Source organism: Bos grunniens, chromosome 12 (genome assembly GCF_055505025.1).
Source record: "Bos grunniens cultivar Pamir isolate PY7600 chromosome 12, Bosgru_T2T1.0, whole genome shotgun sequence".
NCBI classification, from domain to species: Eukaryota; Metazoa; Chordata; class Mammalia; order Artiodactyla; family Bovidae; genus Bos; species Bos grunniens.
Genome location: NC_141176.1, coordinates 93007824 through 93029677, shown reverse-complemented (window position 1 = coordinate 93029677; position 21854 = coordinate 93007824). Strand labels below are relative to the sequence as shown.

The window sequence follows — 21854 nt, the reverse complement described above, 5'->3', positions numbered from 1 at the left end:
AGTCCTGTGTCCCCGGACGTTGTCCGGGCTGAGGCCCAGGCGGGGACGGCGCGGGTGGCTCGGCGGGCGCGAACAGGGGCGCTGTGGGGCGAGGGTAGGTGGCGCGGGGGTCGCCGGCGGGGGCAGCACCGGGTCGGAGACCGGCGGCGGTGCCCGGGGCGGGGGTCAGCGACGGAGGGGCTTCTGGAGCCTTCGGGTTGTGCTCTGAGGCGTCGTGGAGGCGCGGTAACGGAGGAGTCCCTTGTGCGGCAAGCGGGTCCCGGGCCGACGAGACAGACGCGGGTCCGGTGACGCTGGGGCCGAGGCCCGGCAGAGGCAGGCCGGGGCGCGGGGCCCCAGCCCCTTCTCCGCGGTCGGGGCCGGGCCGGGAGCCGTGTGGCGGCGTCAGACGCTGAGCCCGTGGACGCTCAGCCGCGGCTCCTCGATGCGAGCTGAGCGCTCTGCCGTGGGTGGGGCGGGGGGCGTCCAGAGGTGCGGGAGGGGCAGACCGGGTGCCCTGAGGAGTCAGAAGGCGGCCAGGGAGAGGACGCAGCCGGCCGCGCTGGGGCAGCCTTCGCCGTCCTGGCAGCGGGGTCCTGGGGAGAGGCCTCCGGGCAGGAGAGGGGGTCCAGGAGGGAGGTGCAGGGGCAGCGGCGGCGTGAGGACCCCTCCCGGTGGGGAGAGCCGCCGCGCAGGAGGCCGGTCAGAGCCGGGAGGGGTCCAGCAGGTCCAGAAAGCAGAGACCGCGCCCCAGCTCCCCGAGGGAAGGGGCTGCGTGGGCAGGAGCCTGGCCTTCTGAAGAGGTTGGAGGCGGGAGAGTGAAGGGGGCACTTGGGTCTGACTCCTTGCCGCATCCCCCCCCCCCCCCCCGACCTGCTGAACCCAGAACCATCAGGGTGACTCAGCTTACACCGTTAACTGGGTCAGCCCCTTGGAAGCGACCCTAAGAGGAGATTTTGTTGTTGTATTCGGTGTCTCTGGAAGGGTATTTTAAGGGCGTATCTTCATTCGATATATGGTCAGTCTTGATGTCCACATCACAGAAGTGGTTCTTCACAAGGTCACAGTTTAAAAGGCTTGAGACCTTTTCCAGAGGTTAGAGAATTTATCTGATGTTTCTCCTAGGTTATCCACATTTTTAATGAAAATTTTGGGCATTTTAAGAGAGTAAGACAATGAAATGTAGGGAAAGCCCACCCACTTCCCTTAAAAGCCGTGGATAATAGTTTAATTTCCTTGGCATGGTGAGCCTTAGTGAAGTCCATCAGAGCTTGAAGTGTAGGCTGTGGTCCTGCCAATTTATGAACCTTTATTAATTTATTTTTTAGGCATGACCTCCAAATGGCCCAGCTCCTCCTGGCACCAAAACTGAAGAAAGTGGTGACATGAACTGTCCCCTCTGTACTTTGCTTTGGCAACTGAGAAGCTCAAAGCTTAATTTTCAGCTTTCAGCTCATATATATGGTATGCGTGTCTGTATCTTATCTCTGGGTTTTTTAGTCTATTTTCCTCCTCCTAATTTCTTCATCTACATCTTGTTTTCCAGTTACACGTTTTTGTAAGTTACAACTTATTCTGTGTGCTTCTGTAAACTATGTCATCATTTTTTGAACAAAACTGAGTATAAATCCTTTTAAAAGTAAAATTTTCCCCTTTGTCATATTGTTTTTTATAAAGTATTAGCATCTAGTAGATGGGTCTGGTTTTGTTTAGGGGGGACACTTTGTCCACACCATGCAGCACGTGGGATCTTAGTTCCCCGGCCAGGGATCAAACCTGTGCCCCCTGCAGTGGAAGCGTGCTGTCTTGGTCGCTGGACTGTCAGGGAAGGCCCTGGCGTCTGTTTTGATTTACAGCCTTGGTGAATCACTGTCATTTCTGCTGTCGTTTTCATCAGGTTACCTTCAATAAATAAAACCTTAACCATTCCGGTATCTGGAAGCATCGAAATACTATTTGGTTTCATCATGTGCTGTATATAGTGCAGTTACAGGGCAGTTTTGGTATTCACTACCCATCCACAGCCTCTGCCCTATTTTTCCATTTTATTTCTGTCACATGTACATGAACTTCTCATTATTAGTATCTTTCCTTAATCATCACAGGCTTTTTGTGCCTGCTTTTGAAACTTTTATAAGTTACTTTTCACACAATTTTTTGTTACCTGTGTGTGTTTTCATCAGTGTTCTGCTAATTTTAGACAGAGGAGGACTTAAAATAATGTTTCTAAATCTCAAGGGCCTTCTCCTGGTCATTAGGGCCTGAAATTAATTGAAGCTGAGGAGGACCCACAGATGGGCTGTGATGTTATGGTCAGACCTCGGGTTACTCTCTAGACTCACTTCATCAGATGGTACATGTGTGTTATAAAGGGGGATTTCACTGAGACTCGGGAAAAAAGCAGCATCCTACTTCCTGCAAAGGGAACCAGATAAAGATCAAAATGTATTTTGCATAGAATACTGATATTTCTAATCTGGGGGAGTTTAGACATTCCACATTTGTTACTATATAGATACTGTCGTTTGAATTTTCAGAAGGCTGTCCAGTGTTTTTATCCGATGGGCAACAAAGCTTTGTATTTCTGTAGTTCTGAAGTGCAGTCCGGTCACCCAGGAGAAGTTAAGTCCAGATACAATGTAGATGCTGGTGATAGAGCCGTAACAGCTCTCTGGGCTGGCCTCATTGGCTTTCCTGCCTCTTTCGCTTCCCAGAGCATAAACTTAAATCATCTCAAAAGGACAAGGTCCGCCAGTTCATGGCATTTACTCAGGCTGGCAAGAGAAGTGCCACCCACTGCTTAGAGCAGAGCAAGTAGACACCAGACCTGGCCACAGACAGCTGCTCCCAGCACCCAAGCTTGTTCACAGGGAATCCACGAGAACCTCCGTGGACAGGAAGAAGCTGGAGCGGCTGTATAACAGGTACCAAGGTAAGGGCACCAAGGCGCCGCACGTCCAGGCGCAGGGGTGGTGCTGGGAGTTTCCCATGCCGTGTCCCAAGGCCTCTGACCATGTGCCGTGTTAGGAGCACAGTCCCCTCCCTTGCTGATGGTCAGCTATACGGTTTAGTTAGTTTAATCGGAACGTGGCTCCTGATGGCTCAAGGCTGGGGTGGGACAAGGCGCACAGAGTCTAAAGGCTGATGGGCAGCGAGCCCTCCTATACGCGGCCTGGGTCAGCTGTGGGGAGTCACTGGTGGGAGGCTTGGTGTCCAGGCCAGGGGGCTACGCCCGCTACGAGAGTACTTTTCCCCAGCACTTCCACTGGGCAGGAGTACCTGGTGAGAAGGCTGCTTGAGAACTATTCCACATCATCCGAGTAGTTCTGACAGGAGCTGCAGGTCACCCTGCCCTCCACGGTTGGTAGTGCCAGAGTCCTGCAACAGTGCCATGGCAGAAGCTTCTGGAAGAGCTCTTGGCAGAGAAACCTTGTGTTGTCATTTGGAGACAGTGGTTATTTTTATTGAGATCTAGATTAAAAAAAATCAACCAAAAATGGCATTCTTTTTTTTTTTTTTAATCTTAGTTCAGAAACCTTCTGTGGTTAAAAAAAACAGGTTTGTATTTGTAGTTCTCCAAAAAGGAACATTGTTTTCTGTGTGCTTTAGATTTTTTGGCTAAGTTAATTACTGAGCTGATTTTGTAAGTTCTACGCCCTGCAGATTTTTTAAGTTATTCATATATGTGCAACTGCCTTTGCAAAAATATTTTTGTATGAAAGTTATCTTTATCCTTTAGTTCAAGATTTAGGCCCTAAAAATAAATATATAGAGACTGTTGACAAACATCTGTCCTTACAGAATGTGTACACGTGAACAGGTGTTCCAAGCTACTGTAGCACACCCAGAGACGACGCACGTGACATTTGTCAGGATGGCTGTTAGGTGAGGGCACGTAGACCCAGTGTCCCGCCCTCCTGACCATGTACCGTGCTAGGAGCACGGGCTTGAGTTGGAGTGTGGTGAGCCCCTCTGTGCCATGAGCCCGCTCTCACAACCTGGGAGCGTAGAGTTGGAGGGCCTTGGTGACTGCTGGAGCGGTGGGGCCAGCGGTCTCCTTGGGTGACGACGTACGTTAGAGGTGGTGCTGAGCACTGAGGAGTCTGACCTTGTGTGGTGAAGCGTCTGCTACACTTGACCTTGCTCTGAGTGAAGTGCCACGGCCTGCTCTGGTGCCTCCCGCAGCACCAGGCAGGTCGGGAGGCCGGTGACCTCGCAGGGCCTCACCCGTGTGCTCTTGCTGATGCTTTAGTGGGCTTCACTGTTTGATTTTCCCATGGAAATTTGCTAACTTCTTTAGTTTTATTTCTAAACTAGAAATTAGGGGAGGGGTAAGCCAGAATTTCTCAGCTGTTAAATGTGGGTGTATAAACTAAATGACCAAAAAACAAGTGTTGTGCAGTGGTATTAGCACTATAACAAATGAAATCCCGGCCCGAAATAAAAATTATTAAAAAAAAAAAAAAAAACACGAAATCCCTTTTGAAAAATACATTATCTTTCTTTCGCCGTGACAAGGTGGAATACTTCACCATGCAGTGTTTTTCATAGCAGTTTGCCTTTGGGCAGGCTAAAATTCTGTAAACTTGAATTTTTATTTTACTCTAGGGAAATCAAAATTTTTATTCATGGTGACATTTTCAGAGAAGTTTCAGTGATTTTTTTTCCCCCCCTGAAAACCCAGAAACCTAGATTTTAAAAATAGGAGTATTTTCTGGATAAATTATTATCTGTTACTATTTCTTTCATATATACTTGAAAATTGCAGTGCATTCATCAATTGATGTATTAAAAATACATTCATTCCACCCATTTTAGTAATACTTTTGAAAATATCCAAGTTTTTAACTTATTTTTCCCTTAATTTTAACTGTAGACCCACAAGATGAAAATAAAATTGGAATTGATGGGATTCAACAGTTTTGTGATGATTTAAGCCTAGATCCTGCCAGTATCACAGTTTTGGTTATCACGTGGAAATTCAGGGCTGCAACTCAATGTGAATTTAGCAAAAAGGAATTTGTAGACGGCATGACAGAACTTGGGTAAGTAAACTGGTCTCAGTTTAAACTTTTTCAGAAAGGAAAGTATTTTCAATGTTATTTTTCAGTGACCTGTAAATTTCATATCAATCTGTGTCCTTTGTATATTTTACAAATTTCTTGTGCATTTGTACTATTAAACCTTTAGTTTTCTTTTAAATTCCAATTAAGGTTTTGTTCAGTATTTTTATTCAGATTAATTCCTTTTGTTACACTTTCTCCTTTTTAATGTTTTCCTTCCAGTTTTGAGTTATCATAAACATCCAGGTGTTTTTGTTTGTTTTCAGCCATTTATTTCATAACACTGTGCACTAAATGCATAATTTGCTGTGTTGCTGCATTAAGCGTTAATAAAATGCCATTCTGTCTTTTGCGTGTATAACTTCTCTGCTCTACCTATAGTCGGAGTAAAAGGTTCGTTAATACCTTAAGATGTTTCTTACTTATTAGGTGAGTCAGAGAAGTACATGAAAGCACATAGCATAAATAGCTTTTAACCATTAAGCTCACTGCACTGTTTGATGAAGTGTGTAGAAGCCGACCTGCTGACTTGCTGACACTCTGAGGTCTCAGTGTTGACAACTTAAACTCACTTATTTTTAGCTCCCAAAGGAGCTCGAAAGCCTTAGGTAAACATGTTCTAAGGCTGTGCAGACAGGGTGCTTGTTTTCACTAAAACAAGAGGAGTCTGTCAAGATAAGTTCTATGACACTTTATTTCTAATATCTTACCACATTCCAGGTAGTTGAATAAAACCAATTTAAAACCAACCGAACAGGTATCTTTATAACAGTGTTGTAAGCGCACTTGTGTTGATATTCTTTGCACCTGGGAAAGCCTAGAAGAAGCTGCAGTGATCTTAGAACCGGCTGCTGCTGCTGCTGCTGCTGAGTCGCTTCAGTCGTGTCCGACTCCATGCGACCCCATAGACGGCAGCCCACCAGGCTCCCCCGTCCTGGGATTCTCCAGGCAAGAACACTGGAGTGGGTCGCCATTTCCTTCTCCAATGCAGGAAAGTGAAAAGTCAAAGTGAAGTCGCTCAGTCGTGCCCGACTCTTAGCGACCCCATGGGCTGCAGCCTACTGGGCTCCTCTGTGCATGGGATTTTCCAGGCAAGAGTGCCGGAAAGACCGGTTAAAAGAGCACTCCATGACTGCTGGGCCACAGTTACCCCACCTGTTAAAATCGCCCCAAAATAGAAGCTTTTGGAAATAAGTGCTTCTTACAGAGACAATTAATGGTATTTCTTAGACATTGCCTAGGAATATATCGTACAAATAAAATTTTTAAATTCCTATTAGCCTATGAAGTGTCATAACTTTACATACATATATTAAAGATTTTGTGCATGGATCTTCCCAAAATGTTTTTAGATCATCTCACACCCTGTTATCTGGAGTTTACAGAATATAATTAAGGTCACAAGTTAGTGATGGTCAGTGGCTTGCTCTCTCTCCACACCTCATGGGGCAGTTAAAGGTGAAAGTACCATTTAAAATATTCAACAAAAGTTTTATGAATGTATTAGTGAACTATGCTGTGGAGAATAACCTGTGCTTCTAGGGACGTGAAGGACTATTTGCCTCTAAATAGTGCTGAGCTCTAGAAATACTCTGGCTTCTGTATCTGCTCTGTTATGATTTCCTCACACTTTTCCTGGCTGTTGACTCCTGACTGTGGTTAGAATACCTGCCTTTAACAGTTAATTCTACACCTTTTCTTTGGGTGCTTGAGGATTCTTAGATAAACTGAATAAACTTTATGAAATACCTTGACATTTTTAAAAACAAAAAATTGTGTGTGGGTCTTCCCTGCTGTACCCATGGGTCTTTTTATCTGTCTTTAACCCAGCACCACATATTCTTAATTGTTGTAGCTTTAGAATGAGTCTTGATGAGTTAGTACAGTCTTCCCACATGGTTCATCTACTGCAAGATTGTTAGTGTTTATTACTTCCGTGGGGGTAAGAAGAGTCTTCAACAAATGGTGCCGACACAACTGGGCAGACATGAGAGCCTTAGCCTCAGTCCCTCCTTCATACCATCCTGGGGGTCAGCTGGGGCGGACTGGGGCCCCTGCAAGACACAGACCACACAGTTTTAGACAGATTAAGAAACTATAACCTCGGGTTAAGCTTTTGCAGAAAAGACAGAAAAACTACTAACCATAAATGAAAAAAGTGGTAAGTTGGACTTGATCAAAGTTAAAAACAGCATCAAAAGATGCTGTTGGGAAAATGAAAAAGATGAAACAGTGGGAAAAAATATTTGTTCTCTCTTTGTATATGTTATAATCACTATAAAAACATAAAATTCAATCTGAAAGAATCCAAGAAAAAAAAGGACAAAAGAAAAATTAACTTATGGTGGGACAGATAGCAAGCCCATGATAAAATAGAGGGTTTAAGCTAAAAATGTTTGCATTTACATAATCACATTAAATGTAAGTGAACTAAATGCTAGGTGGGTTTTTAAAAGCCAGCTACTGTATATACTGTTTGCAGTAGATAAAACTGAGACATAAGGGCACAGAACAGTTTGAGGGACAGAGTCTAAAGTAGTGTTCGAGCAGGAACCAAAAATAGGCTGGTGTGGCTGTTAATGTGTTAGAACAAGCTTTAACGCAGAAAGTAATTCTACAAATAATGAAAGACATTTTCTTTTTTTTTTGGTGGTGGAAAAAGAAAAGGTGCTTTTACTCAGGAGGCCAGCAACCTGGGAAGATGGTGGACTGGTGTCCTCAGACCACCTCTGAGTTGCTGGTTAGGGGACAGAAAATTGAAAGTGGGGTGCCAGTCAGCTCCAGCCACCCTCTGGAGGCTTGCCCTGCAGTGGTCAGGACATGTCGTCTCCATGGTCTTCTGCCTCTGCCATCTAAGGCCCTGGAGTCCTGAGGATATACATCCTGTGAGTTCCCGGCTCCCCAGCTGCAGCCCAAGGCAGGCAGAGCAGGATGGTATTAGCACCTGGATCACATTCCCTGAAGACCTCATATGATGTCTCAACTAGAGACATTTTGACACAGAGAAACCAACCGGCGTGTAGATGAGTGAGACAGCAAGGAGGGAAGGTCGTGTGTAAGTGAATTAAAGAGCGAGGAGAAGAGGGAAGAGTGGAGGCAGGAGGAATCTGAAGACCATCTCTTAATGATAAAAGGTTTATCTTACCAGGACAGTACAGTTTATTTAAAGCAGAAATCAAAACTCTAAAGAAAATGATAGACATCTGCCAGCACAGTGGGGAATACATCTTCCCATCTTCTCACACACATCTTACCAACTGGTAGACTAAGTGGATGAAAAATCAGTAGTGAATAGAAGATTCGGAAAAGGAAATCGAACACTGCCCTTGATGTTGAGGAATACGTATTCTTTTCAAAAAGAACACTTAGGAATATTGACATAAACAGGGCATAAGGTAAGATGCCAGTGTCCCAGAGTTGAAGTGATACAGCGTGTTTCCTGGCCACAATAACAAAAAAGAGAGCTAGCTAGGTTGAAATCTGTGTGGATACTGGACCTCTGAATAACCCTTGGGTTGAGAAAGAAGTTACGACAGAAATTAGAAAGCATTTTGAGTGATGAAACTATGAGAACACGTGGGAGTCAGCCTCTGAGATGCATATTTTAGAAAGCTGAAACTCAGGAAGGAAAGCATCCATCTCAGCAAGTAGAGAAAAGAACAGGAGATTGAACTCAGAGTGCAGACACAGGGAATTACAATTTTAAACAGGCAGTAATTTAATGATATTTTTTAAAAGCTATAAGTAGAAATGATTCATAAAGCCAAAACCTTGGTATTTGAGAAGACCAGTAAAGTAATGAATGCCACATAAGCCATATAGAAAGAAAGGGGACGTCACTATAGACCCTGCAGATAAATGAGACTGTATTACGAACAACCTTATAAATTTGAAAAATGAAATACAGCAGTTCTTTAAAAAATGACAACTTACTGAAATGGGAATGTGAAGACATAGTTCCGTAAATCTTAGAGAGTCAGAACCCATAATTTAAAATCTTTTCAAGGAGAAAACTCATGGCCATGATTGGTTCACTGGCACATCTTACCCAACTTTTAATAAAGAGAATAACATCAGTTTCACACCAGAGAAGAGTAAGGAAAAAAACACTCCTAGCACGTTTTGAGGCCAGCATAGCTTCAATAGTAAGACCTAGAAAGGACATGTTGAAAAGGGAAAATTATAAGCCTCTCTCAGTCATAAGAATCAAAAGACACATATGATGAACAGAAGATGCAAAAATCCTAACCAGATTTTCAGCAAAATAAATCAAGCCTCCAAAACGAGTCAACCAAAAGTCAGGATAAATTGTGATGACAGTTCATTGTAGTCCAGGAATGCAAGATCTGTTTAACATTACAAAGTCAACTAATGTAATTTATTGTAGTAACAGAAAAGGGAGGACTGGCTGTTTTATCAGTGTGTAACATGGCACTTGCAGTAATTAGCAGTACATGGAGTGGGGCAGGATGAGAGCCAGGAAACCTGGGTTTCCAGAACACTTGATTTATGGCAGAGGTAGCCTTTTAGAGATGTGGAGAAGGAATGGCTTTTCACAAAAGGGTCCTGAGGGAACTGGCTAGTTGTATGGGAAAAGTCGTATGGCTTCCCTGGTGGCTCACATGGTAAAGAATTCGCCTGTAATGCAGGAGATCCAGGTTCAATTCCTTGGTTGGGAAGATCTCCTGGAGAAGGAAGTGGCCACCCACTCCAGTATTCTTGCTTAGAGAATTCCATGGACAGAGGAGCCTGGCGGGCTGTAAGCAATGCGATCACAAAGAGCTGGACACGACTGAGCGACTAACAGTTTCGTGGGAGAAGGTTCGTCTTGGTCTCTGCCTCAGACTGTACATATAGTCAGTTCAGTGAGTTGTAGATATCAGGGCAAAAGGCTGCAGGCAGAGAATACCTACAGCCGTACAGTAGCACAGGTGGTAAAACGCCATCAGAAACCACCTCAGAGAAGATTAGTGAGTAAATTGTGCTGCCCTGAAATCAGAACTTCTGACCAGAAATAGCACCAGGAGGCATCACGCGGGGAAGGAGGGGCAGGGGCCGTGAGACACTCTGCTGACATGAGAATCCCCACAAAACAATAAAAAGATGACCTGGTTGAGAACGGACAGGAGACATGACCACGCCCTTCATAGAGGATGCTTTCCAAGGGGCCAGTGAAGATACAAGCAGGTACTCAGCCTCACTCACGGGGTGGGGTAGGGGGCTGCAAATTAGGAGCACATCAAACTAGGCCCTCCCAGGTCCTCTTCTGGGACAGCTGCCACGTGTCGCCGGTGGGCAGTCACCCTGGAGAAGGGTTTGACAAGAATTTTGGACTCGCGGGTGGGTGTCTGCCTCACACATTCACTTGTGTGCCAGGATACACATACGGGAACCTTTAGCATTCTTCATGACCAGAAAACTAGAAACAGCCAAAATGCTAACCTGTAGCACAGTGGCGTTGCGGTGTGACTGCGGTGGCTGAGACGGCGGAGATGAACCACCAGAGCCCACGTGTCACACGGGTGAGCTTCGCACACACAACGTTGACACAGAAACCCAGACACAAAGTATAACTCGGGAGTTCCCATTTGTTAACTGCAAAGCAGGGATAACTGATTGGTCCGCCAAGGAGCGCTGTGCTGTGATGGAGGCGGAGAAGAGCAGGGATGACAGCCTGGAGGAGGAGGGCAGTGGTGGGCGGGGCTGGGGTGCCGCTCACCCGCCAGACACCGAGCTCCACGCGGGCTCGGGGACCTGCCACACTGGGGCACGAGGGTCAGTGACGTGTGGCTCTCAGCCTCCTCCTTGTCGTGCAGTCAAACGACAGATTTTATGTTTCGTTGTTCTGAATCCTGCTTTAGTGAGGGCTTTTAATTATTCCTGAAGGGTGTTAGCTTTTTGGAGGAAAATCCAGTTTTAAAGCGATAGAGTGCTTTTCCTGTGTTGGCTGTTCTAAGTCCAGCCCACTGTAATGAAGCATGCCCTGGACACTGACCTGAGTCTGCAGGCCTGTCTCCTCCGGGATGGTACAGGCTGCAGGTTGGCTCAGCTCTGCCCTCAGCAAGGGCCCAGGTCTTCCCGCCCTGTCTCCATCACGCCCAGACACGGGGCTTATCCCTGGCTGTATTCCAGCCCACACAGCGAGGAGAGCCTTGCAGCTTCTGTGGGTTTTTTTCTTTACTTTTAATGACATCTCTGTGTGCGTGGTAAGTCGCTTCATTTATGTCCAATTCTTTGTGACCCCAATGGGCCAGGCTCCTCTGTCCCTTAGATTCTCCAGGCAAGAACACTGGAGTGGGCTTCCATTTCCTCCTCCAGGGGATCTTCCCGACCCAGGGATCGAACTTGGATCTCCTGTATCTCCTCTGCTGACAGGTGGGTTCTTTAACCACTGCACCCCCTGGGAAGCCCAGTGGCCTCTCTTCTAAGATGCAGTCCATGTGCCATATAAATCAGTGGGTTTGGTTCACAGAACGTGGGGTTATCACCACAAACAGGGCTAGCCCTTTCTAGCCCTTGTAGCCAGAACAGGGACCTTAGCTCCGCCCTTCGGCCCGAGCCTCAGGCCGCATCGGAGCGCGGGGAGGCTGGAGCCCTGTCCGCCACCCGCGACGCCCACGTGAGGCTCTGTTCCTGTCCCAGGTGTGACAGCACAGAGCAGCTGAGAGCCCTACTGCCTGGACTGGAGCAGGAGCTGAAGGACGCGGTGAAGTTCAAGGCCCTTTAACAGTTCACCTTCGCCTTTGCTAGGAGCCCGGGGCAGAAAGGGCTAGGTGAGTATACCTGCCAGATGCCAGGCAGCTCGAGAGGCCACGGGCGTGGCCAGCAGGGCTCCGGGCGGGCCCCTCCTCTGGGGTCCCCACTGAGGGCGCCCCTTGCCGCTGGGACAGTCCCACGTGCTCCAGCCCCTCAGCCTGCAGTCACTCCTGACGTGTGGAGCCAAAAATACGATTTTAAATGTGGAGTAATTTTCAGATGCTCTGCATTCTCTCCTGTTGATGTGTAATTGTCTAATGGGTTAGAGACGCGGGCAGGTGACGTTAACCTCGTCCTGGGCTGGGGATTTAATGTTAACTTACTTAAACTAATTCTGATGTGTGTTGGATTATATTTTTCTTCTTCTTTCAGAGATGTATGATTTTGCCAAAATGTTACTTGTGCATTACCGTATGTGGTATATACAGAAAATCTTTAGCTTGTATTTCCGGTTTGAGGTTTTGGTTTATTTGAGGATTATAAAATCCACTTATTTCTGTTGCCATATCACAGAGAACCTCAAACTCAGGGTTTCAAGCAGCCATCATTTTTATGGCGTATGATCCTTTGGCTCAAGGCTCTGCAGGGCTCCGCCGGGCAGCCCTCTGTGCCACACGGGTCGGCTCAGACGCTTAGCAGTGTTCCAGCTGCCGCTGGACACCGCCCGCCCTGGCTGACCGGGGCTCCCCTGCAGGGCGGTGATCCCGCCGGAAGGCTGCAGGGCTGCAGGCAGGGGAGATGGGAGCTGCCTGGAAGGCCTACAGCATTGGTTCCATCTGAAGTCACCGCATTTGCCATGCTTTTAAAATTCCACTGTAACTTCTAAGAGGTTGTAAATTAGTCCAAGTTAATCACCTGTTTTAAAGTTTTATAAATTTACTTGCTTTGGTCATGAAGTTCAGTGTGAGGAGAAGTATTTTGAAGCACTTTTGCAGCATGGAGCCCAGCATAGTCTCTATTTTAAGTAGCTTTGCCTGAGTATCAGGCAGCAGAAAAGGAGAAATTTATAGTTTATCCTGTAATTCCTTTACTGAGAGAGAAAAAAAAATCATCATCTACTTTATACCTATAGACAAATGAGATGTTTATCAGAAATCAGTCACTGAAGAATTGGAACAGTTACTGATTTCGTGTCTGTGCTTCATGAGACTCATTGAGAGAACATAAAATCATATTAAAGGGAACAACAGCCTCTTCAGGAAAATTATTACATACCTGGACACTTCACAGACATCACACTTTATTTTAGAAGGTTTTTTGAGGGTTTTTTAAAAAAGATACAAAGCCAGATGAGTATAGGGGAGCAGAAGGGAGGCTTGAGGTGGGAGGGCAGCAACCCCAGAACCGATCCCTGTTGTTCTATCAAAGAAGCGGGTACAACATTGTAAAGCAACTGTTAATTGCTTTTGTTGCTTGTGACTCGGTTGCGTCTGACTCTTTGCAACTCCATGGACTGCAGCATTCCAGGCTTCCCTGTCCTTCACTATCTCCCAAAGCAACTGTACTTCACTTAAAAAAAAAAAGAGTAATTTTACAGCTGTGAACCCCAGATGGAACAATTGATTTTACAGTTTCCAAAGTTTATGACATTGTCTGTCTTCTGAAGGGTTAAATATAATTTAAAGAGGTTGATTCAGGTGTTCCTATAATTCCTAAAAAAGTGTAGACAGCAGTGGAAAGGGGTGGAAAAACAGCCTACAGGTCAAGGCTTCATCCCCTTCAGACCTGTGTGCCTGTTGTGTGTGGCAAGAGGGGCACATGCCGTTTGGTGGTTGTTCCTTAGCCTAGCGCTGTTTCACTGCTCAGTCGTCCGACTCTGCCACCCCACGGACTGTACCTCGCCAGGATCCTCTGTGCATGAGATTTTCCAGGCAAGAAAACTAGAGTGGGTTGCCATTTCCTCCTCTTTAGCCTAGTTAAAGTCACTCAGTCGTGTCCGACTCTTTGTGACCCCAGGGACTATTCAGTCCATGCAGTTCTCCAGGCCAGAACACTGGAGTGGGTAGCCGTCCCCTCCTCCAGGGCATCTTCTGACCCAGGGACCAAACGGGTTTCCTGCACTGCAGGCGGATTCTTTACCAGCCACTAGGGACGCCCCCTAGTAGAGGAGGTGATTAACACTCCTTGACGCTTTGCTTTAATGTGAGATACTTGGCATGGCTTATACTGGCTAGAGTCTGTAATCAGCTGGCTTTGAGAAATCATAATTTTTGAGGAAGTAAAGTTTCATGATTATTAACTAATTTTTCCATCAGCCCAAAGATTCTTTTTTGACAGAATGATCATCTTTATGATCTAATTCTAAATGGAGCATCACAGACATAAATTTTACTTAGGAACATCTTATAATCATTTTCTTACTCAGGAGGTAGGGTTTTTCAGAGGTTATTAGAAAGAAAATAGCTGCTCTGATGATTCCTTTCATGGTCGTAGATTTTGTTCTTGATCTCAGCTCTCAAGTCTATCACTTGGAGTGTTGCGGTTGTTTTGCAAACGACCAGGTCCATCAGGACAGCACTCAGCGTGTTTACTTAGGTGATGCTGGGTCTCTGAAAATGCAGGCAGCTACTGCGAGTTGTGTGATTTACAAATATGCACATCGGGAACTTTATAAGAAGGGTTTCTAGGACCAAACGAACCCAAAGGTGACCAGACTTAACGTCTGCCATGAAGCTTTATTTTCCTCTCTTCCCCAGGTTTGCGTCCGTTTCTCAGTGTGAGACTTTCCCTCACTAGGATGGTGTAGATTCTCCTCAGTGATAAGGAAGTAGACTCAGCAGGGCGCGGGCCCACGGGCAAGGTCCAGCCAGCCTTCTCTCCTGCCTGTTCCTCAAGTTTTCTGACCACTGCTTTCTTGCTAGGACTCCAGGTTATTTCAGACTGAGTTATCTTGTGGACGTTAAACACACAGGAAATAGAGGCATTTTATTTGAGGTTGGCTACTACTCACGTGTTTCTTGCTCATTCATTTCTAATGATTGACCTGGGAACCTCAGGTCAGAACTTCAGCTTTTATGACTTCTGTCCAAGTCGGGCCAAACCAGATTTAGATGAAAATCTTTTGGAAGGTGTTTAGTAGAATATTTTGCATTGAAAGCATTTGTTACCTTAAACATTTATTTATCGGCTTTTTGCATTCATTCTCCTGGCACACACACATAAGCACTATTTCAGTGCAGGACTGTTGTATCATCTGAAAGCGATGAGCTCTAGCCAACCTAGTTGAAGGGTGTCAGCTTCAAAAAGTTACCTTCTCAGCCCCTTGATGTTCTGGTGTATCAATCACACAGAAATAAATCGATACCAGCCTTGCAGTGAGCAGAGAATGAGTCCCTCTCCTGCAGCCCTGACACTCAGCTTCTGTGTCCGTGAACATCTCATCTCATGATGCAGCCCACGGCGTCAGTCTGTTTAGACGTGAAATCGTCGCTACCGTCCAACTGGGGAAAAATGAGGACATTGACTTTTACTAGTGACCAAACAACATGCTAATTTGTCTTGGCTTTATCTTAAGAAATCCCAAGTCTTTATGATACTTAACGGGATTGACTTTTGAATCAGATTCCATTTTAGTTCTTACCGTGGCAAGGAAGGTCTGTTTGGAAAGCACTGTGTCCCTTCCTTTCTAAACAAGTTTTTAACTTGTAGTTCATCACTTAGAAAGTGCGTGGGGCTGTTTTTTTTAAAATGTATATATAAATGGTATGCATTAATCATATCCAGCTAATCATATCCAGGTCGGTCCAGCTGTCAAGAAAGCCCAGTACATGAGAAAAGCAGTCTTCATAATGGATTAATTAGGGAATAATTATTGACACATCCAGCTATCCTAGTACACAAATCGTTTTCCAAAGCCATTTTCCCCAAGGTACCAAATCAGATTCAGCTTCAGGAGCTCTTCTATAAGCCTTAGACCTCATGCAACCATGGGTAAGACTGCCGAGTGTTACTAAGTGACACCAGCGTGCTAAGAAGTGGTCACTGTGCTGTGTTAAAAGGAGTTGGGACTCACTGAGTGCTTTCTCTCTTTTTGCCAGATTTGGAAATGGCTGTCGCATACTGGAATCTGGTGTTATCCGGAAGGTTTAAGTTTCTAGATCTTTGGAACACCTTCTTGTTGGTAAGGGTCTTCCTGCTTGCCAGGTCCCCATGCGAGGGATCAGCCAAGCCGGTTACCGTCTTAATAACCGATTGCTTGTCTGCGGGCCCAAGGAACCAGTGTCCCCAGCGACGGTCCCAGGGAGCCCACCCGCGACCACACTCTGCCTCCCGCGGAAAGTGGTGCCCATGGGCTCGGGCCAGGCTGCTCGAGGCACCTCCAGCCTGTGTGTCTGTGGTCCCCACCCCAGGGTGTTCATGGGCCGAGACTGCTCAGTGACCGTGGCTGAGGGGAGGGTGCGGGCTGCCGGGCCCGTCCCTGACTGTGGGAGGTGACTGTGTTGTCCTGCTCAGGGTCCCCCTGCTCTGTGAGGACCAGTCCTTCTAGTGGAGGGGTGTGGGACGGCCCTCCAGGAGCAGCCTGGGGAAGGACCCCAGCACATGCGGCGGGAGGCCCGAGGCGTGCGGGGGAGGGCAGCAGGGGGGCCCAGGATGCGCGGGGGGGTTAGCGGTGGGCCCGGGGTGCGCACAGAGGGCAGCGGGGGGCCCGGGGTATGTGGTGGGCTGCGGAGAGGCCCAGGGCGTGTGGGGGGCAGGAGGCCCGGGGCACGTGGAGGGGTTAGCAGTGGGCCCGGGGTGCGTGCAGGGGGCAGCAGGGGGCCCGGGGTATGTGGTGGGCAGCAGGGGAGCCTAGGGCGCACAGGGGGCGCAGCGGGGGGACCCAGGGCACGCGGGGGGGGGCAGCGGGAGGCCCACCCCGGGGGGACAGGCCTGCTGCGCAGCGGGCGGCAGGAGCAGAGGAGCACGCGTGATGCCGCGTGCACGTGCTCTGGAGCGTGAGATGAGCTTGGGAGCCATCTGTGGACACGTGCACTCACGTGTGCAGAGACAGGCCTTAGAGGTCTGGGAGCCTCCAGGAGACCCGGGGCTGTTCTCCAGCTGGGGCCCCCCAGGAGCAGGGTGGGTCCTCCGGTGTCTGAAGCGTCCAGTGGCAGGGCGCGCCCACCCCTGCGGAGAGCCGCCTGGTTCACAGGAGGTGAGCACCTCCAGATGCTGCTTGCCCATGCTGTTTCTGAGCTGGTTTCAGGCTTGGACAAAGAGATTAAAAATGCTGCCTTTCTTTTTTTTTTTTTTTTTTTTAATAAGAGAAGACAAAGACAATGATAGTTGAGACGGAAAGGAGAGACCAGGTTTAATAGGTGCTTTAGAAGTAGAATCAACAAGATTTATTCTTGGTTTCAGATATAGGATTAGATATGGACAGTTAGATAGAAGTAAGTAGTTGAGATTTACCTAGTTTCCAGATTAGACATCTGAGTGGATGCCAAGCAAGATGATTAACTAAAGATACCAGTTGAGGCAGTACATATTTAGTTTGGGTATTTGGGGCTGTATTTTTTTTTTTTTTTGAATTTCTATTATTTTTTATTTTATTTTTTTTATATCACAGCATGTGTATACCTGAAATTTAAAAATGTTAAAAATTATTTAAAAAAAATAAATATGAAAATATAAAACTTGAACAAATGCTGCCTTTCTATTTGAAATAAAAGTCAATAATTTTTGTTTTATTTTGTGTTTCAATAAGTCTGCCTTCTGCAGACTTCTGCACGTTGGCATCATGCAGCTCTTAACACTGACCCAAAGCGCTGTTGCTGGATTAACTTCTGACAGTGCTGGTCTGGTTCTCACGCCTGGTCACATTATGTCCTGAGATCACCAGGCTGAGAGCTCCGTCTGAGCCAGCAGTCTGCTGGTTTTTCCTCTTGTGTTTTAGGAGCATCACAAACGATCAATCCCAAGGGACACTTGGAACCTTCTTCTAGATTTTGGAAACATGATCGCAGATGACATGTCCAACTATGATGAAGAAGGTAGGCAAAGTCCACAGACCTCAGGAGATGGCCAGGGGGCAGGTGGGTCCCTGTTGACCCCTGCCCGACCCTGTGTGTGAGACAGGAGTGATGAAGTGCCTAGTACTTACTTATTACGTCCTGTAAACCCCACAAGAGAAAATACCGCTCACATTAAAGTCAGGAGGACCTCTTCTGAGCTGAAGCTTTCACGGTGGGTGTGCAGAGGCCCGGAGGCAGGACCACAAGCAGGACGGTGACTGCGGCCCGCTGACCCTGTGTGGCCAGCGGTTATTCCATCACGCCGCGAAGCACACAGCGGAGCCCCGCCTGTGTACTCACCTGAGCATGGCCACACCTGCAGTGGCCCCCACCCCAGGCGTTTCAGGGCTCAGGGAACTTCTCCCACCTGCTGCACTGTGGGCGCTGCCCGCTCAGAAAGAATGTCCACCCCCAGCCCCCTCTGCCCAGCACACAGCACCTGCCACCCCCGGCTGGCCAGAGCCGAGGAGGGTAATTCCAGCTGATCCATCACGTGTAGAAGTTTAAAAAGTTTAAAATCATTTGAGTTCATGAGATATAAATGTTGGATTGTGAGAAAAACCTTTGACTATAAAAAATATTGTTCTAAAATGCCGACTTTTTCACACCTTTTGCTTTCCTTTAGGAGCATGGCCTGTTCTCATAGATGATTTCGTAGAATATGCGCGGCCAGTGCTCGCAGGTGGTAAAGGCGGTCGTGTCTCGGCAGAAAATTGAGTTGGATTTAGATGGAAGGGAGCCGCGTCCTGCAGGAGATGCTGGCCAGCTGTGCCTGTCGCCCATTTCCTCCTGACCAGTCGTGAGCCTGGAGACCCTCTGCCGCTGCTTAGAGAAGACGCCGCTGACTATTGGCTCCGCACAGAGACCCTCCGCGATCGCGGCCGGGCGCCTGGGGACCGGGCCCTAGCTCTGCTGTGGAGCCCTCCGCCTGACTGTGGAGGGGCGGGGCCTGTCTGCAGTCCCTCCTCCTGACTGTGGAGGGGCGGGGCCTGTCTGCAGTCCCTCCTCCTGACTGTGGAGGGGCGGGGCCTGTCTGCAGTCCCTCCGCCTGACTGTGGAGGGGCGGGGCCTGTCTGCAGTCCCTCCTCCTGACTGTGGAGGGGACGGGGCCCTAGCTCTGCTGTGGAGCCCTCCGCCTGACTGTGGAGGGGCGGGGCCTGTCTGCAGTCCCTCCTCCTGACTGTGGAGGGGCGGGGCCTGTCTGCAGTCCCTCCGCCTGACTGTGGAGGGGCGGGGCCTGTCTGCAGTCCCTCCGCCTGACTGTGGAGGGGCGGGCCTGTCTGCAGTCTCCCGCCTTCAGATCCCGGCGAGCCCTGCGCCCACACCCACTGGTTGTCCGGGAACCACACCTAAGAAACCGCCGGTCAGGCGGCCGGACACATGTCCTGAGAGGACAGTCGTAGACGCTGAGGTTTTTAGATTTGGTGCCAGGATTAAGACGTAAGTTTTTGAATTATCCAGATTTATCAGCTCTGTTTCCTCTGGATGATCACGGGAATGATTTTACAGGTCGACGAGCTGTTGAGGTTTGCACAGCAGCTTCAGACTGTGTGCAAGTCAGCGGGTCTGCTTACCGCTAGTAGTGTCAGTTCAGCTTCCTGAGAAGCTTCATAAAGTATGCAAGTATGCTTTTTTAAAAAAATGTATTTTATTACATTTAAAAAGACATTTTTCTGTGAGAAATTATCTCTTTTGTGAGAAATTTAAATTTAAAAATCAACTGTTGGCTCCTTTCTACAGTCTGTAACGTGAGCACTTGCCCTTCACGTGTAGTCACATTCAGAAGGTAAGGACACACGTGGTTGTCCCCAAAATGCCACAAACCGAAAACCATGTCACTCGCACGTGGAGCGGAGAGTCGGCACCCCGAGCCGCTGGCCTCCGGCATGTCCCCCGCCACCCCCTTCCTTCCTGGGGGTCACACCCAGCTTGGGGGCTGGGAGGATGGCTGGCCCGCGTGCTGTCCAGGTGGGCGCCGCGACCCGCCTGCCCATCGTGGAAGTGGCTTCGTGTGGCGGTGTGAGAAGCGCTGGGTGGGCCACATCTCGAACACGGGCGATCACGTCACGGCACACCCGTGGCCCCACAGCAGCCCCACTTATGAGACAGAAGCTGGGGCAACTCACAGGAGAGGGGGTGCCCGCAGATTTGCAGAACGCGTGCCTAAAATGTGCAGTTTAGTTTGGCTTCCAGAAGCTTGAGCCACCCAGACCTGCGTCCCGAGACCCAGCCGGGCGGGCGGTGTAGGAGTCAGCCCCTCTCGAGGTGCAGGGCCCAGAAGTTGCTGACCTCTCCCAGCCCCACTGCTGTGGCCGCAAAGAAAACACGGGCTACCTCTGCCCACAAGCCTGGGGTTGTTAGAGCTTTAACAGAAGCCTCAACAATCGTTCAGGGTCCTTTGAGGGCTTTTGGGTTCTGACGTGTAAGAGTTCCAGAGAGGTTGCAGAACTCAGGCCTGTGAGAGTCACGAGGTCCGCGGCACTGCTTCATCCTGAGGCTTAAGGCTGTGTGGGAAAGGCCATCGGTGCACGAGGGCCTTCTTGTCCACCAGCAGACCCCAGAGCTCAGTGACTGGACCGAGTCTCTCGCACACAGCCGGTGTCAGTCCGTCTATCACAAGCATTCCCGTTGGGCGTGCTGTGGAAGCGCCGAGCACTCGGAAACGCTGAAGTGCTTCTCTCTGGGGCCGTGGTGGCTTTCTGCTCTGCCCCGGACGCACGGACGCCAGGCACTGGCTGGCCTGGCTGGCCTCCTCCGCCCCACGTCGGGAGCAGTCACCACACCTGGGGCCCTCCCAGCTATGTCTGGCCTGCCGCCTCCTTACAGAATCGAGTCCCACGTGGACGGTCTGAACTCTCTCCTCTCCTTTCTTGGTGTCATGAGGCCTCTGCTGAGCATGCCTGCTTCAGGTGGGTGGTTACAGATCTCAGGACACAGAAACCTCAGGGTGCACAGAAGCCTCAGGATGCATGGGTGTTCCTTTGGCTGATAAGAACTGCACCTGCCTGACCCACCGCCACACACACACTGGAGACACACGGACTCACCACATGAGGGATGAACGAGCTGGACGCCCTGTGCCCACCGAGATTCCTGGCCTGAGCAGCACTGCCTCCTGCTGTAGTGGTGACATCCTGCGTGCTAGTCTGTGATGTCGGCTTAGTAGACGCTTACGAGGGCGGGTACGCGCGTCTCTGGCTCCTGGCTCTGCAGGGCGGCCACCCCCACGCTCAAGGCACAAGGCCAGGGCTCACCTCCCTGCGTCCTCTCGGCTCACGTCGGCCGAACGGTGTGCAGTTGCCCTGAGCACCTCTGACGGTGCCTCTGCCTCAGCCACGAGTATTTCTGCCCAGCGGTGCCCTTCTCCCCACAGCAGGCAGCTGGCAGAGGGCTGCCCTCAGGGAGGGAGCTTGCGTGCCCAGCAACCGGATGGCACTCACTGTGAGGCCCCTGGGTTCAGGGTCTCCCAGAACCGTGCCAGCTGGAGTCGTGTTCCAGAGCCTCACTCTCAACACGGGCTGCGAAGATGCCACAACGCGCTTACGGGCACCTTAGCACCTTAGCATCTTAGGATCTTAGTATCTTAGCATCTTAGCATCTTTCTGTTACTGAAACTTTATCAGATGTGTTCCTCACGTCCTGGTGCCCTGGTCTGACGTAGGACCGGGTCCTGTGGTACCATGGGCCTGGGGACACAGATGGCGGCTTTTCTGACCCTGCGCTTCAGGCCCGGATGCCTGCTTTACACCTGGGCCCCCCAGCCTCGGCACCACCGTGAACACTCCTCCCGTGGAGCAGGGGTGGGGCCCTGCATCCCACCCCACACAGAATGGCCTGTGTCTGTCAGGGAGGCACTGCCAGCGCTGGGCTGGGGGACACCCAGGTCACCGCAGCTCCATCTGCTTCCTCCTTCCTGAGTGGCAGATTTCTATCATCAACACACTCCACAGTCACACACCCTCCAGAAACCAAAGCCGCGCGCGTGACAGCTGAGTCCCAGCAGGGTGCTGGGTGCAGGAGCCGGGCATAGGCTGCTGAGGGCGACCCGTGTGATTGCGAGTCC

At 49.2% G+C, this 21854-nt stretch overlaps 1 protein-coding gene and 1 long non-coding RNA gene across 3 annotated transcripts; one reads left to right on the top strand and one right to left on the bottom strand.

Annotated features, from left to right (window-relative positions):
- Positions 1–21: 21 nt before the first annotated feature.
- Positions 22–18518, top strand: DCUN1D2 (defective in cullin neddylation 1 domain containing 2). The gene is given in 9 exon segments (XM_086330721.1): positions 22–94; positions 1308–1443; positions 2694–2843; positions 2846–2911; positions 4856–5024; positions 11685–11815; positions 15836–15918; positions 17674–17770; positions 18417–18518. Coding segments are annotated over 8 exon segments (867 nt in total). The 5' UTR covers positions 22–94; positions 1308–1364; the 3' UTR covers positions 18509–18518.
- Positions 18519–18890: 372 nt separating this feature from the next.
- On the bottom strand, positions 18891–19526 carry LOC147362115 (uncharacterized). 2 transcript variants are annotated; one of them, XR_015138495.1, is made up of 2 exons: positions 19068–19526; positions 18891–18948 (listed from the first exon to the last, which is right to left on the bottom strand). It is a non-coding gene; the product is annotated as an uncharacterized LOC147362115 (long non-coding RNA). The 2 variants fall into 2 exon arrangements; XR_015138496.1 differs by having other exon boundaries at positions 19029–19510.
- Between the last annotated feature and the right edge of the window lie 2328 nt (positions 19527–21854).